Source organism: Brassica oleracea, chromosome C8, assembly GCF_000695525.1.
Source record: "Brassica oleracea var. oleracea cultivar TO1000 chromosome C8, BOL, whole genome shotgun sequence".
Lineage (NCBI taxonomy): Eukaryota > Viridiplantae > Streptophyta > Magnoliopsida > Brassicales > Brassicaceae > Brassica > Brassica oleracea.
Window position 1 is genome coordinate 18,308,163 of NC_027755.1, and position 18,170 is coordinate 18,326,332.

The 18,170-nt window shown below is 32.9% G+C and overlaps 1 protein-coding gene across 1 annotated transcript; it reads left to right on the plus strand.

The window, feature by feature from the left end:
* Positions 1-10,366: 10,366 nt before the first annotated feature.
* Positions 10,367-11,697, plus strand: LOC106308831. Its single transcript, XM_013745947.1, has 2 exons — positions 10,367-10,501; positions 10,936-11,697. Exons 1-2 carry the CDS (start codon positions 10,367-10,369, stop codon positions 11,695-11,697), a joined length of 897 nt encoding a protein of 298 aa, XP_013601401.1.
* Positions 11,698-18,170: the final 6,473 nt, after the last annotated feature.

Sequence of the window (18,170 nt, forward strand, 5' to 3'; positions counted from 1 at the left end):
GCCGGTTTAAGGTAGACTCAAGCTTGCAAATAGTGTTGGATCAATGTCATTTTCTTATATATCTATGACATAATCAAATTGTATTGGATAATGTTAAATATCGAACGGGTCACCCAAACGCTAGATGTTACACTATTGAACAAGTCTGTCACTGGTTAAAATTATTTTTAACTTTTTTTAAAGCAATTACAAATTAGTAATTACTCATTCACTTGACTCATTCAAGCTTTTAACACGCAGTCAAACTCTTGAAAAGAAATAACAACTCTTGTTAATACCAAAATTATCTATATTGCATCAAGAAAAACTTAGGCAAACATAAAAGGTTAATTTAGCATCCGTTCACTTTATAATAACACAAATAAGTCACATGTAAAATTATAGTATTAGTAAAAAAATATATATATTAACAACATCTTATATAGGAGAAAATCCATTAATAGGGAATTTTTGTTTAATCTGAACTTTATTGTAAAAGTTCAGTATATTTTTTTTTGGACAATAAAAGTCCAGTATATAAAAACTATAAATAAGATTAAAAAGTTTTTTTTTTGGACATCAAGATTAAAAGTTAGGGAAAGACTTCATTTTTCCTTGCCTATATGTTTTTAGGCCAATAAACATGATATCATGATTAGCCAGTCTTATAAACCAGAAATAATTAAAGGCCGGCATGGGAATTTTATTTATAATTTATTAAGACATAATTTGTTTCAACCAGATATACGATATTTAGAAATACAAAGGAAAAAAAGTTTTGTTGATGATGATCACAGACCCACATATTTCGAAAACGACCCTTTTAATTATCCACCAGTTAATAATTCGCGCTTTGCGCGGAATATAATTATTAGTTTCGCTATTTTTCAATAAGGAGATATTAATCCGTTTAATCTGGATATCGGTTCGGTTTTAGGTTGTTTTTTGGTTTTTAATCTCCTAAAATATAACTATCATTTTAAATCAATATTTATTTGGTTTGTTCGGTTAAAATGTTTGATGTTTTTGGTTTTTTTTTCCTGTGATAATCAAAAATTAATATTATTTGTTTATTTTCGTGTTATGAATCTTAGATAGTCATGATGTCGAACCAATGGTTTCATATTATAGGTTCTAAACGGATAATAGTTAAGAAAAAGAAAAGAAAATTATTAAGAAAAATCATTTTACTACAATTTTATCGATAGCGAAAGAAACATTAAGAAAATGAATATTTTAACTTCCAAAAAACTTAAATATTTCAGTTGTTGTAAATATTTAGTTATAAGGTGCTCACGTCAATGTGCATACGTATGTGTATGTAAAAGTATATAAAGATGATTGATAAATATATAAAGATATTGTTAATTAATATTAAATGACATTTTTTTTCAAAATAATACATGAAAAATAAAATTCTTAAAATGAAATTATGTAGAAACAAAAATATTGTAAAATTAATATAAACTATAATATATAACTTATATATAATTCTTTAAATATATGTATATATATGCATATAACACATCAAATAGGATATTCGTTCCTATAAATATTGATATTTGTGATTTGCTTCCTTTTTTTACGGATATTGTATTTTAGTATTTGATTTGCTTCGTAGAGTAACAGATATACGGATTTTTTGGTTCAAATCAAAACGGATAACGAATCAAATCAAAATTTATGAATAATTTGTCCAGCTCTATTCGTAAACAGTAAAAATAACGTAAAGAAGAACCATGCATGTGAGTTTTATATTAAAAAACGTAAAGTATAGTACATAGTGTGAACATATTTATGTAAAGTTTGGCTGAAAAGCTCTCTACATGTGACATGTGTCCATTTAAGTGTGAACGCATTTATTACGATGCTTCTACACGTGACATGTGTCCAGTTTAGTGTGAACGCATTTATTACAATGATTTTCCTTTAATATATAAGGGATACTTCTTTAAGAAAAATAAACAGAGTACTTGAGAGATAAAGTTTCATTTATTTTACGTACTCATAATCTCATGCCGTTAGTACTTTTCCCATATCAAGAATCTCAAACAACTCACCCTCTGAGTTGTAAAACTCATATGTGCAAACTCATTGACAACACATAACTCTCTTTTGGAAACTACAACCAAACAAACTTTAGCAAACTCATTGACAACACATAACTCTCTTCAATCTCAACTTTGGAATCTTGTCTTAGACTCTCGTTCGTTCTCAACCGTGGAACTCGGTGATTTCTTGTCTTAGATTGTGTATATCTTCTGCACTCTTGTGCAACAGAGCCGAGTTGTGATAACCTGAAAAGTGGTAACCAAAACAACGAACGTCATAAACACATCCCCAGCAGAGATCTGAGAATGTAGATGCTGGTCCCCAAACGTGGTAACGAAAACAAAGTTGTGATTATCATCGTGAAGAATCTGAAACAACTCACACTGTGAAAGAAAGAACTCCATCATATAGGTGCAAGTATAAACCTCATAAAGCAGTTATTTTGGAAACTACAACCAAACAAACTTGGCAAACGCAGTGACAAAACCGAACTCTCATTCGTTCTCAACCGTCGAATCTTGTCTTAGACTCTCGTTCGTTCTCAACCGTAAAACTCAGTGATTTTCTGTGCTCTTTTGCAACAGAACCGAGTTGTGATAACTCGAAACATGGTAATGCGATAACATAGCGTAAGTGTATCTAACCTCGATTTCTTGTCTTAGAAGCTCGTGAGTATATGTTGTCTTAGCCTAGCAGGAACCTCGATTGATTGTATCAGAAAAATAAAAACTCGTGAGTACTGGAAACTCTATCACGATCCTTGTTTTCTTGTCTTAGCCTGTGTATATATTGTCTCACGTACTCTTCGAGCACCAACACATCTCGTCTCTATGATTATATTTAGATGATGAAGGTGAAGGTGGTTCTTGTAATCAATCTCTTCTAAGTAATTTAGATGGTGAAGGTCCATCTCGTCTCACATAGTCTTCGAGCACCAACACATCACGTACTCTTCGAGAACCAACATAAGATCGAGAAGAGAACTTTGGGTGTTACGTGAATGTAATGTTTGTGAAGGGCCAAGATTTTAAGGAAGGTAATGTTTGCATTTAATTCCTACTGTTTGTGACAAACGTTCTCCAAGTGACACGTATGCAATTTCGTAAATAAAAGTCTCTCATGAAGTCAAGTCAGAATATACCTATAAGGAAACTTTTAAAGTGCTTCTCCTTTAATATATAGGAGATTATTTCATTTAATTGAAAATTATATATTTACATTTTTCTTTTCTTTTCTTTTCTTGTAACTGTATGTTTACATTTATTGCAGTCTCTCTTTTTGTTCGTCGATAGTCGATAATTTTTCTTTGTTATATATTTATTGAACATGATACCAACTCATTCAGAAAATGAGTAAATATAATTATTTCTTTAATGTATATCTAACAATATTAAAAGGGAGATATACTCAACTCTCAGGATGTCCACGTTAGCTAGAAAAATCAACCTATCCTAAATCATCTTTTTGCCACGTCATCGTCGAAATTGGTCTTTTATTTTTGGGTTTCTTAGCATTTTAAACAGCCCGATTAAGCCCAAATGCCTCAAGGGCATGAAGCATAATTTTTCGTTCTTATCCGTCTATCTGACGTTGTAGTTACCGATCAAATTCTTCACTTCTTCGTTACAGTAACCCACAATTCATCAATCTAAGTCATCTTAAATGGTTTCGTTCCATCTCCCCTTATATCTCCTTATATATAAAGTGCTCCATCTGATCTTCAATCAACCCTAATTGAAAAACTTCACTAAAGAAGCTACAGCTACTGCCATGAAATCCATCGGTAAGTCTCCCGTCACAGCGTCACCACCAGGATGTCTACCGTCGCCACGGGGACCAGCCGAATCTTGACTCCGTTTTCGGTTAGTCAATTTCTGGGAGGCTAGAAACTTTGCTAAAGGTCGGACCTTTATTGGGTTAGAGCTCTTGCTCATCCATGAACAGGTATGAATGCTTATCCCCAACTTTTAACGAGTATGGGATTGGTCGGCCTCTATCTCCCAGTCAACAAACAGAACTGTGATGAATGTTTACTTGTGGGACAAGGCCGCGAATGAGTTATACTGCAAATTCAGCGACACCCTTGAAACTCCTACGTCCTTTTAGTGACAACCGCAAATACTAAACATATTGGAGGTAATCAATTCCCTTCTTATTAGTTAGTGTATGGTATAAACATAGACTCCCCATTTGTTGGCTAGACCTTAGCTATCTTTTCTATATTCCATTTGTTAACCCATCTTTCAAAGCCACAGGGAACGTTGCTCTCAGCTACATTGATAAACATGTACCTCCCACAAATGAGTATCTCTCCTGGTGTACAATCCGGTCTCATTCAAATTTATTGTTGTGAACTCCATCTGATTCAAACTATATGTATAAGGTTGGCTCAAACCCAGACGTTTCTGCCGTAGCTAATGCGTCAGAGGTCACCAAGGTTGCGAAAATGACTGTTGCTTAGATCTTTGCGTTTCCGAAACATGAACCCACTAAGGTACTTTCTAGAACAAATAACCATACATACTTACTAGGTTTAACTGTTTAGGAATTTCCGGCAGGTACCATTGATGATGTTGAGAGGGACTCTAACTGGTACTACATTGCAGGCAGTGACTGCCAAACTAAAGTGAACAGAGGTCCGACTTCATTGATATGCCCAAAATGTGGAAATGTGAAGGCTAATGGAGCTGCAAAGTAATCTATCCCTATCCTTACATTTCTGCATCAGAGTAGCCTTTTATTCTAAGCTGTTTGGTCTTTATTATAGGTACCGCACTGAGCTGTCTGTCTATGACAATGACGATAAGACCAGTTTTGTGCTACTTGGCGATGCTGGTCCTGAGCTCACGGGAACGCAGGCTCGGATTTAATTGACAACTATTTTCAGGTCACTTTAAATATTCTTAATTCACGTCCGCTATTGTGTAGTCTCTGTAGCACCTGTTGTGAATGCTAGGTAATGGAGACATGGGTGCTCATTATGAGAAGCCAACTCAACAAAGTCTTGTGGTTACCATTGGCCAAACCCGCAACTTCAGAGGGAAGGTCCCAGACTACAATTTCACAACGAAAAGCAGACTATATCTGTCACTTAGGTAGTCTCTCTTGCTGTCCTGCAAGCTGTAGCACCTGCCGTGTAGATCCAAGTCAGCGCAGGCGATGATAGCGAGCCAATTCTAGGGGCAAGTGTTGCTTCAAAGTCTTCCTTACATTTAACCTGCTGTGCAAGTTCTTTTGGTGAGGCATGAGCCCCAACTAATGTCAGCGAGGAGAAGAAGGAAGCCAAGCATGCAAGACTTAGTAACTAAAAGCTCTCAAATTCCGCTTACCTACTCCATGTATGCTTTCTGGCACCAATGAATTATCCATTATCTTATGTCTATATGGCTTATGTTTTTGTCTTTTTCTAGAATTCTCCGTCCCTTTAGCTCTTATCTTGATGTTTCGTTTATCTTCGTTGGAAAAACAAACCTCCACCCCAAACATCATCACTTAATGGCTTATCTTGCACAAACCATATTTTCCAGACCAGTCTTTAACTATACAGCTACATCTCCGTATCTCATTCGTAGCAACATATTCTCTACAATAACTCCTTTTAATAACTGTGGGACCCTAAATTGGAAAAGAACGAGATTTGGTGAGATGTATAAAGTTTAGCTTCGATGTAATTCCACCGTGGTTGACCTCAATTTTGTGAACTCTTTGATAATAGACTGAACTTACTTTGCAGGACATCATGCTTGGAAGAAGAAGAAGCAATCTCTGCTACACTTTCAGCGCAATTGGCTAAGGACTAATAATCCTAGCGCCTTTAATGTTCTTGAAAGGCAATGTTGAACGCTGACCACAAGAAACGGCCAACGGCGGAAGCTGTTCTTGGTCATTGATTCTTGAAGGGAGAGGGAGTGATAGATTTATTATGCATTTCACCCACTTCGACCTTAAAACATTTACAATACATTGATATGAGATTTTCTCATGAGCCTGGAAGAAAAACACTGATTATAAAAGAAATGAAAATCTTGTACATAGGATAACTAAAAAAGAGTGGATGTCGTAGGGAAAGTCGTTCCACACAAGCTTGCGTCAGGGCCACATTTGTTGCTACAATTTTTTTTTCTTTTCCTATAATTCATGTACTTTGTTCTCCTGCCATTATTTTTTCATCCCTTTGTGTCATGGATATACATCAAAATTCTATCAACTTCCATTACAGTTTTAACAAAGAAAACAAATATGATGTCAAAAAAAAAAACAAAAAAAAATACAATTACTAAAGTCATCTATAGGTAATTTAAATTGTTTTTACCAAGATTCTAAAAACCATCCTATAATTGTGGATGATGAATCAAGGAATACAAATAATTTTCCTATCTGGGCATATTAAACAGTCTAACTATATCATATTCGCATTTGAATTCTCGGATCTAGATCGATTTATTGTCTTTTCCAAAAACTTAATAGACATTATCCGAAGGCTTAATGAAATTTAAAATAGAATACAAATAAGTTCTACATCACACAAAATAAGACAAACTTATACTTCGATTGCTTTAGTAGTTTCTGGTTTTAGTTTTTGGGTTTTAGATAGTTGAATATTGGTTTTTCATATTTAAACTGTGTTTTCGGCTTTCATATTTTGGTTTTAGTTTTGGTTTATATATTTACTGTTTGGTTTAAAAATTTTAATTTTTAAATTTAGATTTTGACTTTTTTTAATATTCTGTATTTTATTGGTTTTACAAAATGAGAAATTTTCTAAGATAGCTCTTTTTAAGTTTTTCCACCAAAAACAATATCCAAAGAGGAAAATGATCAAAAAAAGTTTTTTATTAAATGGTAAATATACACTCATATGATTAACTAATCTAGACTTAAAGAAAGAATATACATTTACTAAATGTTGATATATATTATACTAGGGGGTTGTCCGTGCTTCGCGCGGAATATTATTTTGTTATGGTTAAATATGATATTTTTGGATGATGTAATTATGTGGTCAGTATTTATTTGTGAAGAGCATGCTTTAATATTTCATTGTGTTATGTAGTATTAGTTTATAGATTAATATATTATGTGTTCGTCTTTTCAATAATGTGTTGTTGTATGTATAGTAGTATTTGTTAGTGGTGAATTGAGCTTCTAATGTAAAGCATATTGAATTTCAATCACTTTGAATTTATGTATTTGTTGATTCTAACATTAACGGTTTTAGCGTCAAAATTGTATTTCATATTTTCACATTTTTGAACATTATTCTTTTTTTAACAACATTGAACATTATTCTAATAAGATTTTTTTTCGTCTCCGCATATTTTGACTTGAGCCGTCACCATCTATGTATTTATTTACATTTCTGGTATGCGGTGTTTCTTACCACCACCGGAAAAGGCTCACCTTTGTTGCTCTTGTTTTTCCTTTTCTTCTTCTCTTGTGAGATTATCTGATATTTATTGTAGATCAGGTTTATGAGTTCCCAGTTGTGCGGTTGTTTCTCATTATGTTGTACGCTGTTCTTGTCAATATTTTTCCTCTTCTTCCTTAGATTTGGCTAACGTTTGGAACTACATCTCCTTGGGTTGGATCAGAGTTTAGTTGTCTTCCTCGTAGTTGGCTTGCCGTTGATAGTTCCTGCTAGTCTTGGTTTTAAAGATCTGGTTTTTGGTGATCTGATTTTTATGTTCTCTTCATAGCTCGAGGATGGCTCCACAGTTTGCTGATTTTGTGTAGTCTCTTTTTCTTTCTTTGTTCTCTCATCTCGTTGCACTTTTCATCGCTGGTTGTGTCTCTGGTGGCTTTCCATTTCACATATATGTCACTCAAGGTTTGGATAGTGTTTTCCTTCGTGTATGTTTTGTGGGCTTGGAAGATTATTTTTTGTCTCAAACTTGAGCTCTGATTTCTCTGTGGTTGGCTTCCATTCTCCCTCCCTTATGTTGCTTTTCTTCTTCTCATGCTTCCTTTGGTATATGTGTGTGGAGTTAGTCTTTTGGTGCTTTGGTCTCTTCTATTCAGAGTTTTGTGGTTCTTCGTTGGCATGAGCTCCTTGTATGTGGTTGTTTTGTTTGTGAGGTGATTCATACCTTTTAGCTGGTGGTTGTGCATTATGCATGTGTTTTCCTGCTTCGTGGTGACTTTGGTCCGGTGAATATTCTTTCTCAATCTTTTTTTTGGTGTTTTGGATTGGTGATTGATCGCGTTCATTTGTGTTTCAGACTTTTATTGAGTAAGTGTTACTATAATATTCTATTTTTTCTTTGTGATTGTGGAGATTTAAGTTTAGATTATGTGTCTTATTCTAGTTTTTTTAGTTTAATTATTTTCAGATTTTTAATAGTAAAATAAATTATAATTTGTAAATAAAATAATAGAAAATTAATAAAAAATAATAAAATAGTAAAAATTTATGTTATTTTTAGTTGTGAATAAATAAAATATTTAAAATCTATTTTTATTTTTTTATTTTTTCTTTATTCATCTCCAATTTTATTGACTAATAAAATATATTATAAAATTTCACATAATAATGGTTAGTATGAGAAAAATAATAGTGCACAATTAGAAAGTACTAAGCCAAATTGCAATAGTGTAAAAGAAGAATGACCAAAAATATAAAAATAAAAATACATAGGTACACATGTCATCAAACCCCCTTGCCACTTGTCATAAGAAGAGAAAAAGCTAACTTTATATATATAGATTAATATAAAAAAATCACAAGTATAAACGGAATGTTACAAGCACTTTTTAAAATCTCAAAGACATTGATTATGCGTTACCACTTAAAAAATTGATATAATAATATAAAAAACTGATTTCCCAAATTTTTTATGATCTTTGGTTAAAATCTTCATTGATTGTTACAAAGGTTTTTGATTCCCTTAAATCATTTTTTCAGAAATCTTAATGGGATAATACAAGGGTTAATTTGTGTAATACAAAAAAGAAATTAAATAAATAACTATATGCTTAGGATTTTTTGGTTAAAATCTTCATTGATTATTACAAAGGTTTTTGATTTCCTTAAATCATTTTTCCAGAAATCTTAATGGGATAATAAAAGGGTTAATTTGTGTAATACAAAAAGAAATTAAATAAATAACTATAATGCTTAGGATTTTTTGGTTAAAATCTTCATTGATTATTACAAAGGTTTTTGATTTCCTTAAATCATTTTTCCAGAAATCTTAATGGGATAATAAAAGGGTTAATTTGTGTAATACAAAAAGAAATTAAATAAATAACTATATGCTATATAATATTATAATAGTATTCTATTTTTACATACACATAACAGTTTATGTGAATATAATATATAACAGAGAGAGAGGGAGAGAGAGAGAGAGAGAGAGAGAGAGAGAGAGAGAGAGAGAGAGTACATTTGTATTCTATATGTTCAAAGTAAAATAGAATTCAACAAAATTATGTTTTTTTTATCAAACAACAAAATTATGTCTAATTTGAAATTGAAACTAAACTATACTATATAAATATGTAGTATATTATAGATTTAAAAAACTAATATATAGAGTGTAGTATAAAATTGTAAATATATATATATATATATATATATATATCTGTTTCAAATTTACAGAGCATATTGTGTGTAAAAAAATCTATCTTTTTAATATGTGAAATCCAAAAGTAAATAATTGTGTTATACAAAACTAAAGTAGTTACATTAGATGGGGAAGACATGCTAACTACAAAGAAAATAAAAGAAAAAATAACAAAAATTAACACTACATATAGGGTGATTTAGCAATTATTATATAATATATAGGCTATACTCTAACCATTAAGTTGTTATGTATATTTGGTAAATTGAAGTTTTTTTTGGTTATACAATCAAATTTCCGATAATACAATGGTTTTTGAAAAACAAAAACCAAAATTCCTTCTAAAACTAAAAACGAGCAACACTTTAAACCAAAATACTGTTACAAAATTGTTAAAAATAAATTAGATACATACTCAAACAAAACAATTGACATAACAGTAAAAAATGTAAAAATTTTAAAATTAAAAATATAAACCACGCTTTAAAAATTAGATACATACTCAAACAAACAAATTGCATAATACAAAATTTAAACTCTTAAAAATTAAAATATATAATCCGCGCTAAAATCTCTTGTATACGTAATATTTGGAATTTTTAGAGTTTCAGCCTTCAGGATTAGTTTACCACCAGTTGGCAACCTTTAATTTATGTAACAGAGACAAATCTGAGCTTTTTGTCGCTGGATTAAATGACTTTGAAAAGGTGGAAATTGCTAGATATGAGTACCCGATTGGTAAGCTTCCCATTCGCTACGTAGGGCTACCTCTCATGCATAGGAAGCTGAGGATCTCAGAGTATGATCCCTTGTTGCATAAGCTTGCTGGTTTGTTCAGAGCGTGGGCTGTCAAAATGCTTAGTTATGCAGGCAGAGTGCAGCTGTTGTCGTTGGTAGTAAACGGAATGGTAAATTTCTGGATGACGACGTTCATCCTACCAAAGGGTTGCGTAAAGAAGATTGAGGCCATGTGTTCAAAATTCCTATGGGGTGGCAATATTGACACAAGGTCTACAGCAAAGGTGGCTTGGAAAACAGTGTGCTTACCAAAACGAGAGGGAGGACTGGGCCTGCGTAGCTTCAGTGAATGGAATAAAGTTTTGTGCTTGAGATTTATTTGGTTGCTTTTCTCAGGTACTAACTCTCTCTCTGGGTCCAATGGCATAAGTACCACCACCTGAGAAGCTCTAGCTTATGGGCCCTTGAAGTTAGGAGTACTGATTCAGCAGCATGGAGCTCGATTCTGTCTCTCCAACCCTTGGGAGAAAGGTTCCTACAGTGCAGAGTAATCAGCGGGACGGACGCAAAGCTCTGGTTTGATATTTGGACCCCTTTTGGACAGCTTATCAAGTTTATTGGAGACTCGGGCCCAAGAGACATCAGAGTTCCACTCTCGGCTTCGGTAAGGGACGTCACAAACGAAACAGGTTGGAGACTCCCTCAGCCACGATCTGACAGCGCGCTTGCTCTGCACATCCACCTCACAACAGTAGACCTGCCGCTTCAGGATCATACTGCAGACACTTTCCACTGGGTTGTTGAATCAAAGGAATGCAAAGGTTTCTCTTCTTCAAGGACGTGTGAAGCGCTAAGGCCGAGGGCTCAAGTGAAGGACTGGGCTCGTTCAGTGTGGTTCAGCAGAGCAATACCAAGACAAGCATTCATCATGTGGCTTGCAAACCTCAACAGACTACCGACAAAAGTGAGGCTCGCATCCTGGGGACTTAACATCCAAACGGCTTGTTGCTTCTGCAATACACATGATGAAACGCGTGATCACCTCTTCCTAGAATGCAGCTATAGCACTGCCTTATGGCTGCGAATCTTTGCAAGGCTTGATCCCAACCGAACGGCTTTCCTCTCATGGGAAGAACTTCTCTCCTGGATACGATTCTCCACAGCATCAGCCCCATCCACCATCATGAAGCTAGCGACTCAGTCCATGATCTACATCTGGAGGCAGCGCAACTCGGCAGTTCATCTCATTGGATTCTCCCCGCAGCAGACAACATTCGCCACCATAGACAGGGATATCCGTAATGCCATTAGTGCGAGAAGACATAGGAGGAAATTCACTACTCTTATGCAACTTTGGATTAGATAGTTGCAACCTTCTGATCTAACAATCATGTGTATACCTTGTTTTTTATTTCTTTTTGCCAAGGTATCACTTTTAGGCTTTTGTAACCCTAAACTTTCATTTTATGATATTCACAGTTTAGCAAAAAAAAAAAAAAAAAAAAAAAAAAAAATTATGTAACTCTATATATATATGTCGTCGATGTTGTGGGCCGTGAATGCAGTGAAAGACACAGAAGTTACATTTGTAGTAAAATACATACGGATCCATGTAACTGGACACTGATCTTAAGTATTTTTCACTAAAACAGCATGTTACATGAATAGAGTTTGCTATCAGACACGTAGGTATTGATGTAAAGAAACAAAATATTTCAGAAGCATCTTGCAAATATAACTCTTTAGGGATGCTCTTTTAGGTTACATTTTCAGTTTATGATAAGCCTTGAAATTCGTTGATCAAAAACAAAAAGTTGATAAAAAAAAAAGATAAGCCTTGAAATTCATTTCATATTGTTAATCAAGAATATATTCTCACTAGAATGAGAGTACTACAGAGATGCTGATGCTGTATTCATTTTTTTATTTTTTTATTTATTTTATTTTGATATGCTATTGTACCTAGCCTGGAACTTTTATCCGGGATCCGGATTCGATCCGGATCCGATCCTAATATCCGGATCCGATCCTAATATCCGGAGGGACTGAATCCGAATCCGGATAGTAAAATGTTGGATCCGTCAAAAACGGATCCGGATCCGGATATCTTAATTTTTTAATCTGGATATCCAGATCTATAAGTTTTATTAATAAATATTTTAAAAATAGTAATATCTATATATAAAAATTAATTTTATTTAATATACTTTTATTTTTATAATAGTATATATAAATTTTATGTAAATTTTGTAATATTATACATAGAAATAATTAAAAACATTATATATATTTTTATTTTTAAATTATTGTTCATATTTTATATATATTAATATTTTTTGTTTAGTTTAAGAATCCTAATCCAGATCCGGATATCCATTGGATATTATAATTTTTAGAAAGATATTCGACACCCGGATATCCGAGAACCCTGGATCCGGATAAAAATAGTAAAATTATGAATCTGCCGGATAAAGATCCGGATTTAGATATTTTATAATTGTCAGGATACCAGATCCGTCCCAAGCTTGGGTGAAGACAATTTACGATCGTATAACTCACAAATATGGTTTTGCATTGCAATTAATATTAAGCTCGGTTGGGGAATACCAACACCTACTGTTGATGGTACAATTGCGTAAGCTGCTCGAAGTTTCCAATCCACGGATTGAATAAGTCAAGACACAACACGTGTGTCTTACCAACAAATTAATATCCCGACAACATTGACATTTTTAGTTTTGTTAATACTTTAGTAATTCTCTTAAATTTATGGGCTTATTTGTTCAATAACCAAATTCATAATAGAAATTAAGTGGATGATATTGATGTTGACATAATGAAGAAACTATCATTTATGCTATAATTTATTCGGTTATACCCTCTTTAATTATAACTGACCGGTGAAAAAAAAAGATAACGTCATATGTTTTAAGGTGTAGACACTTTAATACCTAACTGTTCAGAATGAGAGATATGGAAGACATCTACGTAACTTGTGTTTATTACCACATACAATTTTAAATTAGATTAGTGATGTGGTTCCATAAAATAAATAAATGAATTAATAGTGTAAAAACTAAAATGAATTTAGTGCATAATGAAAAATAAAAGGATGGTTTGATTTCAGATGAGAAATAATATAACTCTAACCCAACACACAACTCTTAAATGTTAAATCCATACCTAACTTTTGAATACTAAACCCTAAATTGTTATCACTAAACTCAAACCTCAATCCTCACCTTCCAAATACTAAACCCTAAATGCTAATCACTAAACCCTAAATCCTAATCACTAAACCCTAAACCCAAATATAGACCCTAAACCCAAGTGACCCTAAACCCATATAGAATGTAACAAAAAATATAATATGGTTTACTAAACACAAACATCTACTTACTAAATTTAAACCTTATGCATGAACCTATAAACCCAAATACAATCTATAAATTATTTTCCAATATTGGACACTTGAAGGCATATTTATTGGTCAGCATGTTACATATCTTCTATTCCATATAGTCTAAGTAGTATAGTACACGAATATTTAAAATAATCAAAAATTTCAATGGTGTATCCATAGTATGAAATGCAAATAGTAAATTTTCTTCACCCAAAAAATACAACAATACAAGACACACCATTAATTATTAAATTTAAACCCTAATTAAGGAAGCATAAACCCAGATAGTATATATATAATATGGTTTACTATACCCAAACCTCTATTTAGTAAATCTAAACCCTAAGCAGGAACCTATAAACTCAAATACAATCTATAAATTTTTTTCCAATATTGGACACTTGAAGGCACATTTTGAATATTAAACCTTAAACTGCTATCACTAAACCCAAGCCTTAATCACACACCTTCCAAATACTAACCTTTAAACTCTAATTACTAAACCCTAAACCCAAGTATAGCCCCTAAACCCAAATATAATGGAATAAAATAAATAGTATAGTACATATTGGTGAACAAAATAGAACACTCTTTATTAATTGTCAAATGAAACGATACATGTTCACTAAACCCAAATCCAAATCCCGCCCTTCTAAATACTAAACTCTAAATCCTAATCACTAAACCCTAAACCCAAGTATAAACCCTAAACCCAAATATAAACCATAAACCCTAAACTCTAAACCCAGATCTCAAAATCTAATACTGGCCTCAAACTCACCCCTATTACTCTAAATACTTAACCCTAATCACTAATTACTAAAACCTAAACTCAAATATAAACTCTAAATCCAAATATCAAAATCTAAAATAATACATAATATTATGTAATATTAATTTATACTATATAAATATTATTTATAGTTGAGAAATGTAGTATAGTACACTAATATAAGAGTTTATTTATCATCTATCCAAAATTGGTTTTAATCAATACACTTAAACCAATATAGTATGAATTTCATATTACAATCAATTACACAAAATGACATAGAAAAAAACTATCAAATTTGTAAATATGAAGATGATTACATTTTTAAGGGATTGTTTAGATATATATCCCAAAGAGTATAGTAATTTTACAAAAATAACTACACTAAAGAATATATACTGTACTATTTCTTTCCCGAATATAGTATAGACGATAAGTTAATCTTCTTCAATTCTTCTTTTGTCAAACATGCTGATACACCTTCACCTCGTTCACCGTCGTTATTCTTCACTACCATATAGAGATCATCTTCATCTCTTCTCCTTTTTTTCCGACACGGCGACGCTTTTACCGGTCCACCGTCGTTATTCTTCACCATTGGATCACTAAAACAAAAAAAAAGAAACGAAAACAAAGTATGAAAACAAAAGCATGATGTGAGAATCAATGATTTAAGAGAAAGAGAAAAAGAAATGAAAGAGTTGTTATGTTTGCTCACCATATACGCCTTCATCGTTGTTCTTTGTTCTTCTCATGAGAAGAAATTCAGTTCAAGAAGATGTGTGCATAAGAAAAGACCACGTTCATCTTCATCTTCATGAAAGCTATATAATTATCTTGAGAGGTGAGAGTGAATACAACGTGGCCACATATTTTACTTGTTAAATTAATTAATTATTTATTTAATTTTTTTTATAGTAGGTTTCACCGGTTGAATATGGAGACAATATGGTAATAATGTATATTATGTACAAAGTATATAGATAAATTAGAGTTTTTAGATAGTTGGTGAATTATAATTTGTTTGAAGGTTATACAGCCCAATTTTCCTAAATTTATTATGCCATTTAACATATTTTTATTTTGGTCACACACATAACATGCTTTATGCTTACACGAAAATGGATATCATACGGACTAGTAAATCATCGCATACATTTTAGCTTTAGGAATCATAGATAATTTAGTAAAAAATAACACAATAGTATTATTATTTTTAATCAGAGAAACAAATGTCTTTTATGATTTGACATTATATGGTTTATATCTATTAATTCTTGAAGATTTAGAGATCAACTTCATAATGTACATATGTAGATTAACTTCAAAGTGTACATGTGTACATTAACTTCAAACTCAAAATTAGTGTACATGTGTACAAAACTAAATTAAGAGTCTATATTTGCAATTTGCAAAGTTAAAAGCCGAATGAAAAACTTCCAGAAGTTCAAGGATCCATTCGTGTAATCAGGGAAGGTGTGGTCTGTACAATTAAAAAGTCATGAGTCAATTTGAAAGGGATATATTTGCAAATCGAAAACTTTGGAGGACATAAATGAATATACTCAAAAGTCGAGGGACCAGATGTGAAATAAAGCCAAAAGTGGCCATTGTTGCTCATCAAGCTTTCGCGACCAGCGGTGGTGAATCGCTATTCGGTGGTGGATCACTTCAGAAGAGAAGCATAAATCGATGGCGAGACGGTGAGACGGCTAAGACAGAGGTGCTATAATCGAGGGTTTGACGAATAAGCTGCGGTGTAGAGAAAGTCGAATGTGATCCCGAGCTCGAACCACCACTGTTTCACTTGGCGGTGAATGAGAAGAGAAGACGTTTCGACGGCGGCGACTTCAGAGACGAGTTGCAAAACATACCGAAGACGAGAAGGAAGAATTGCGGCAGATAAAAAAATGTTGTGGCAAAAAAAAGACGCAGCAGAGAAAAAAGAGTTGCGGCGGCCAAAAAAAAAAACCAATCCAGTGACCTTCAACAGACCACGATGGTATAGGGCGGCGACAAGCATTAGCTCCAGATGCGGCGGAAAATTGTGACGATGTGAAGAAGCTTTAACAATTTCTGATTTTTTTTTAATATATTTTTAGGTTTCAAACGTTTGGTTCGAGAAAAAAAAGAAAAGTAACTAATTTCCAAAACATGTGGGGTGATTTCAATTATATTAGTGACTTTAGTTAACAAAAACTGTTTCAGTAGTCATAACTGCCTTATAGTGTTATTAAAAACTTAAAACTGTCCTATAGTGTAAATAACTCATCAAATTAATATCCCGACAACATTGACATTTTTAGTTTTGTTAATACTTTAGTAATTCCCTTAAATTTATTATGCCATTTAACATATTTTTATTTTGGTCACACACTTAACATGCTTTATGTTTACACGAAAATGGATATCATACAGACTAGTAAATCATCACTTAGATTTTAGCTTTTGGAATCATAGATAATTTAGTAAACATTAACACAATAGTATTATTATTTTTAATCAAAGAAACAAATGTCTTTTATGATTTGACATTGACATTATATGGTTTATATCTATTAATTCTATCAACTTCATAATGTACATATGTAGATTAACTTCAAAGTGTACATGTGTACATTAACTTCAAACTCAAAATTAGTGTACATGTGTACAACACTAAATTAAGAGGCTATATTTGCAATTTGCAAAGTTAAATGCTGAATGGAAAACTTCCAGAAGTTCAAGGACCCGTTCGTGTAATCAGGGAAGGTGTGGTCTGTACAATTAAAAAGTCAGGAGTCAATTTAAAAGGGATATATTTGCAAATCGAAAACTTTGGAGGACATAAATGAATATACTCAAAAGTCGAGGGACCAGATGTGAAATAAAGCCAAAAGTGGCCATTGTTGCTCATCAAGCTTTCGCGACCAGCGGTGGTGAATCGCTATTCGGTGGTGGATCACTTCAGAAGAGAAGCATAAATCGATGGCGAGATTGCAAAGGCGAGACGGTGAGACGGCTAAGATAAAGGTCCTATAATTGAGGGGTTGAGGAATAAGCTGCGGTGTAGAGAAAGTCGAATGTGATCCCGAGCTCGAACCACCACTGTTTCACTTGGCGGTGAATGAGAAGAGAAGACGTTTCGACGGCGGCGACTTCAGAGACGAGTTGCAAAACATACCGAAGACGAGAAGGAAGAATTGCGGCAGATAAAAAAATGTTGTGGCAAAAAAAAAGACGCAGCAGAGAAAGAAGAGTTGTGGCGGCCAAAAAAAAAACCAATCCAGTGACCTTCAACAGACCACGATGGTATAGGGCGGCGACAAGCATTAGCTCCGGATGCGGCGGAAAATTGTGACGATGTGAAGAAGCTTTAACAATTTCTGATTTTTTTTTAATATATTTTTAGGTTTCAAACGTTTGGTTCGAGAAAAAAAAAAGAAAAGTAACTAATTTCCAAAACATGTGGGGTGATTTCAATTATATTAGTGACTTTAGTTAACAAAAACTGTCTCAGTAGTCATAACTGCCTTATAGTGTTATTAAAAACTTAAAACTGTCATATAGTGTAAATAACTCAACAAATTAATATCCCGACAACATTGACATTTTTAGTTTTTTTTAATACTCTAGTAATTCTCTTAAATTTATTATTCCGTTTTAACATATTTTTATTTTGGTC

Bases quoted from the DNA above. Each gene is read 5' to 3' on its own strand.
- LOC106308831 (XM_013745947.1), top strand. From the start codon at position 10,367: ATGCATAGGAAGCTGAGGATCTCAGAGTATGATCCCTTGTTGCATAAG. The intron at 10,502-10,935 runs GTAAATTTCTGG...CCTTTTGGACAG, and splicing joins CGTTGGTAGTAAACGGAATG to CTTATCAAGTTTATTGGAGA.